The sequence below is a fragment of the Cyprinodon variegatus genome, unplaced genomic scaffold, assembly GCF_000732505.1.
Source record: "Cyprinodon variegatus isolate N-32 unplaced genomic scaffold, C_variegatus-1.0 Scaffold997, whole genome shotgun sequence".
In the NCBI taxonomy this organism is placed as follows: Eukaryota; Metazoa; Chordata; class Actinopteri; order Cyprinodontiformes; family Cyprinodontidae; genus Cyprinodon; species Cyprinodon variegatus.
The window spans coordinates 257,395-263,264 of NW_015151450.1; the positions used below are offsets into that span (position 1 = coordinate 257,395).

General features: G+C 46.1%; 1 protein-coding gene across 1 annotated transcript in view; it reads right to left on the bottom strand.

The window, feature by feature from the left end:
• efl1 (elongation factor like GTPase 1) overlaps positions 1-5,870 on the bottom strand; it is a 39,221-nt gene that overhangs the window by 5,365 nt on the left and 27,986 nt on the right. Inside the window, exons 16-19 of the mRNA XM_015399230.1 lie at positions 5,343-5,457; positions 5,004-5,208; positions 4,430-4,923; positions 3,506-3,690 (exon numbers count right to left, since the gene is read on the bottom strand). Of these exons, the coding sequence (XP_015254716.1) occupies positions 3,506-3,690; positions 4,430-4,923; positions 5,004-5,208; positions 5,343-5,457 (999 nt within the window). The remainder of the gene's footprint in view (positions 1-3,505; positions 3,691-4,429; positions 4,924-5,003; positions 5,209-5,342; positions 5,458-5,870) is intronic.

Sequence of the window (5,870 nt, forward strand, 5' to 3'; positions counted from 1 at the left end):
TTACCGTATTATTATTATTATTATTATTATTATTATTATTATTATTATTATTATTATTATTGTCATGATGGTTATTATTATTATATTGTAGCCAGTCACAGCAGGGAAGCTCTATACCATCAACATCTACCAGGACAGGAGATGAGGAAGAGTTCAGGGAAGACACAGACAGTAAAAGACCAGGATGAGGGAAACCACCAGGATTAGGGAGAACAGATAGATGAGGGAGAGCAGATGGGTGAGGGAAAACAGGGAAATGAGCCAGATGAAAGAAGAAGAAAGAGGAGCAAGCGTACTACTTTAAAGTAGTACGCTTTAGTCTGTTCTGTTGATGGTGTGACTTTTTTCCATTGAAAACTCACATTTAGAGAATGTTACAAATAAAAGTAAAATTTCATTCAACATGCGTGTGTATTTTTTTTTTTTTTATAATTAAGTGCCCCCCACCAACCCCCCCTTCCTGAGCACCTGCCCCACAAAATGTCTGTGCACGCCTCTGGCGATTAGCCTACTTGAAGGAAGGACGACCGAAGTTGAGGGCATCTCTCGCCTCGCCACCCCCCTGCTACAGCACAAAGACATGCCACACCTTCAAGCCATCCCCAATGCAGCCCTACCAAGCCTCAGAAGAGTCGAGAGATGACTCCAGAGAGATCCTGAGAAGGCCACTGTGTATCGCGCTGAGATCGACATTCGACAAGGGTCCGGGGTAAAGCTTGACCCATCATAAGTAACCACGGCAGAAGAGGCATGGTACATTCCCCACCACCTAGTTAGCCACAATAGTAAACACTGACTTGTATGCAACTGCTCAATCAGGTATCGAGGTCAGAGCCTCAACGAACACCTCCTACCCGGGCCTAATCTCGGAGCATCTCTGCTGGGGGGAGTCTTCAGATTTTGGGAGCATGAAGTGGCTGTAAGTAGAGACATAAAGAGCATGTTCCACCAAGTTCACCTGCTACCTGAAGACCGGACTATCCTGCGCATTGTGTGGTGCAACCTACAGCAACACCAACCCCCTGCAGTGTACAAGTGGCAGGTGCTGCCCTTCGGCACCACACAAGAGAGAACAACCAGCCTGGAGATGAGATGAGGACTTCAGTAGAGCGATGCTCCTATGTGAACAGTTGTCTGCAGTCCCTCCGTATCACAATTGCTGACAGAGACCTCATGGACAAGTTGAGAGGGCTCCTGTCCTCAGCTGACTTTGTACTTCGTCAGTGGGCCAGCAACATACCCGAAGTGATCAGCTACCTACCTGAAGACCTCAGATCTACCAGTGCTGTCCTCTGGTTGGCACATGAGAAGACAGACAGGATACAAATGTCGCCCTATCCAGTAACAACATCTACAAGGTGCTCGCCAGTCAGTACAACCCCTTGGGCTTCATCCTGCCCTATACTACTAGAGCCAAGATGCTGGTGAGATGACTTTGTGACAAGCAAAGAGGCTGGGATGACCCCCAGTTGAACCCACATCTCCTCAAGCAGTGGAGAGACTGGGAAGGAGAGTTTCAGTTTCTCTCTTAAGTCCGCTTCGTCGTCCATACTAACCCAAGGGCATGGCTGCTGCCATAAACGAGAGAGCTTCACATCTTCTGCGATGCATCGATGTCAAATAAGTATGACATTTGTTTTACTGCAAAGGTTTAAAGTTTGAAATTACAATTTTATTGACAGAAATTGATTGAACGTCAACCAACTGTGGAAAGAATTTAGAGTGCAACTAATAGAACCGTCAAAAATAACGGCTGCCGGAGATCGATTACCCTAAAAAAATAGATATGGTTTTATTTTATTTTAAAAAACGTGAAAATGAAGGAAATATAGAAACAGGAAAAGTCAGTTAACGTTACCAACATAAGATTAATGTTAATAAAGTTAATTTACTTCAAAATCTAATAATTTTCATTTGAATGTGCTTTACTGGAGGCATCCATGTTTGTCAAAGAACACTACTGCCACTTACTGGTTTGTGACGTCACAGTGCGGTATCTGGTGTTTGTCCCAACACGCTATTATCCAAGTCACCTTGAAAACCTTCTTCTTCCAGATGTTGGCTACATATTACGTGTTTTTTTTTTCTCTGGCCAGAAGTTTGATCCATGGCGGCGCTCCAAAGCAGTGGCCAAGAACAGCTCCTTTTGACAATTTCACACAATATGCCGCTTAAAATTATACAAACTAGACTTCAAACCCGGATCTATGATCACCAATGCCTGCTGGAGCTGCGGTCACAAAACTTTAACCGTTCCATCAGATCAGCGAAGCAGGACCACAGCCAGAAGATCCAGGATCTTTTTCACGACAATAGCAACATCAGGAGGATGTGGAAAGGCATTCGGATGATCACAGACTACAACACACCTGGATGTAGCTGAAGTGAGGAAAACTCTGAGGAGAGTCAACCCAAGGAAGGTCCCAGGGCCTGATAACATAACTGGACGGGTGTATAAGGAGCGTACAGATCAGCTTGCAGGTGTCCTCAGAGATATTTTTGACACCTTGCTGGACCAATCCATAGTGCCAGCATGCTTCAAGTCTGCCAAAAATGAAGCAGTACGCACATTTTTTCTGCTCTTGCTGCTTTAGGTGTAAACGTAGCATAACAGGGGCTAGCTTCCAGCCATGGCGTCCTGCACGAGCATTCGGGGGGGTCGATTCGTTCATGTGTCAGGGTACGCACACAGGGGGAGGGACAAGCAGACGACCATGATAAACGTGTCAGGAACCAACAGTGTACAACTGACCATAGTTTGTGATTGGTTGACGTTACTCATTGATTTCTCACAGTAACGGGGACCATATATTTCAGTTTCAGTTCCAGACCTTCTATTTCACTGCTTGCTAAGCGGCTGTGGGGAGATCTTCAAGCCACATGGTAAAAAATGTGTCAGAAAAGATCTCCTACTGTACCTTTAAAACAATTTTCCAACTTATAAAGTCAATAAAGCCAAGCTGCCCTGTAGCTTGAAGCTACAGAACAGAACATATAAACACCCAGAGCGACAAAGCAACTTGACCACAGTTTGATACAGTGTTCAAATTTCAGCGTTTAAGCGTTTTTAACGACCAGATCACGTTCTGTGTGAACGCACAATTAGCATCCTGGACACAACCTGGTCCCCTTGGTTCTGCTCTAATCTTTTAGACATTTTATAGATTAGGACCAGTCCCCCAGATGTCCCACAGAGGCCCTCTAACCAAGATGAAGTAATAACCTTACTGAGAGACCAGCTTCCCCTGAGCTCCTTCCTCTGCACCATGGTCAATGTTAGAATCATCAGGAGTGGAAAATCTCTAAAAGCCTGTTTTCATTTGGAAACTAAAGTGCTAATTTACCCATTTAATTAGTTTTAAAATGATTCTGAGATCACAGCATAAGCAAAGGAAGGGATGTGAATACTTTCTGTTGGCACTCTTTGTAGAGATGATTATAAAGTCTACAGTGAAGCAGACAGAAGTATTCAGGCTTTGGACAACAGAAAGGAGACAGAGGTTACCTCCCAGTGGCTGAAAACCAGCTGTGGACTGGCCAACCCGCTGGTTCTCTTGCGGATCTCATCAGCAAAGCCAAAGCTCTCAGCGACAGGAAGAACAGCTGTGATGATGAACATATCCGTCCCCTCCTTCATCTCCTCATGTAGAACCCGACCCTCGCGCTTTCCCAGCACTCCGTAGACCCGGCCTGGAGGAGGAGAAGCACAGGTCAGGACAACCAGATCTCCCTGTAAATACGCTTCATCATCAAATGTTCCTAAAACAGATGAAGGATAATTACAGCTTTGACCTGATCTAATGTTTAAAATCAGAATGTGTCCTTTCTATGCAACACATCCCTCTGGGAGAACTGGGAGTTAGGGTAGGTAGGAGACAAGTAAAGAAGGAGAGTAGGAAAGAAAAAAGGAACATAGGAAGGACAGAAGGAGAGAGGAAAGGAGACAAGGGCAGAAGGAGCGAGGAAAGGCGACAAGGACAGGAGGACAGTAAGAAAGAGACAAGGACAGAAGGAGAGTAGGAAAGAAAAAAGGAACATAGGAAGGACAGAAAGAGACAGGGAAGGAGACAAGGACAGAAGAATATAAAAAAAAACTTGAAAAGAAGGACAGAGGAAAGGAGACAAGGACAGAAGGAGCGAGGAAAGGCGACAACGAACGGAGGAGAGTAAGAAAGAGACAAGGACAGATGGAGACAGGGAAGAAGACAAGGACAGAAGGAGCGAGGAAAGGAGACGAGGACAGATGGAGAGAGGGAAGGAGACAAGGACGGACAAGAATAGTAAAGAGACAAGGACAGAAGAAGAGAGTGAAGGAGACAAGGACTGAAGGAAATAGACAGGGACAGAAGGAAGGACACACACAAAAAATAATGTCCTCATCAAGCAGGCCGCCACATCTTGGAGATACTAGTGCAGTGTTCGCTCTTACCAAGGACCTCAGCGGTCGCCATGATCTCGCAGGTGTACATGGCCACCATGAGCCTCTGGGGCTGAGCCTGGAAAGCATGGCGGCAGGCATCCTTCATGGCGGCGATCAGCTGGCCAGACACCGGCCCGTAGCAGTCCGCAGACGGAGCCTCTATCCTCCGCTCAGCCAGAGGACGGCCTGCTGTCATATCCCCATCGACATCTCTATCAGCTTTATTGGGAACAGAGTCCTTCAAAGATTCTGGCTGCAGCGATAAAGCTGAGGACTGGACATCCCACCTCTCCACCGAGAAGCAAACACCCATCAGGGGCTCCTCGCACATGGGACCGGAGAGCGTTGCCAGCTGGAAGCCGCTGACGATGCTGTTATCAAAGTCCCGCAGTGGAGGAAGCTGAGTTCTGGTGGGGTCACTGCCTTGCCTGCTTTCCAGACACTGCCATATCGACGCTCGGCTGTAGTCCTTAATGCTGTTCAGGAGTATGTTTGGACCGGACCTAACAACAGAGACCACCAACATGAAGTCCTACCCATAAAGGAAAAGGCTTCTAGCTGAAAACACAGAGCATTCTCTGACCTGCGGGGCCCAAAAGCCCAGATCCGGTCCACAGCACTCCGCCACTTCCTTCCTTGCAGCAAGCTTTCCAGCTGGTCCTTCAGCTCTTTTATGGCCTCCATAGTCCTGGGATTTATGTCCAGAGCTTTCCCCTCCCTGAGGGACATGTTGATCAGCTCCAGAGTCCGGATTACGTCTAATCTCCTCTCCAGAAGAACCGTCACCTCTGTAAAGAAAGACAAGTGGATCTGAAGTCAACCTTAACAAGGTACCAAACACATCACTGACCTACTTTCTGATTTCCTCTCTGAATTTCTGCTTTATTCAGCTAAAGCAGTCCAGATACTCTGGGCATATTACCCTGTGGTAATGGGACTGCCCGCACGCCCACAGTCGCCAGTTTGTTGGGAGTGGTGACGGTGACGAGTCTATTAGAGTCCATCTGCTGGGACTCAGATGAACGTTCTTCTTTTACCTAGAAAAGAACAAAAACATTGATAAGGCATGAAAACAGGTGAATGTGAGAGTAGACCCCAAGGTTTAAGAAAGTCTACCCTTTAGGGGCTTCAAAAGGTCTTGCACCTTTTGAACCGTTAAGCATGTTTAGCTTGATGCATATTATATGTCTCTAGTTGGAAAATTTCAAATTTTGCAGCTATCAAAAAAACAAAACAATCAGAGAAGCTCATCCGGGAGCATCTTGGAGACAGATGCTGCATGCAAGCAGGTATTTCTGCTTCTGCAGAGCTGTCGGCATAAAACTATGTCCACTGGCTGTAAAAATCCAGAAGAGTTGATTTTTAGATACAAGAAAATCACTTAGACAATAATGATTATTTGAAGAGTTTCAGTCTGGCTTTAGAGCTCATCATAGCACTGAAACAGCTC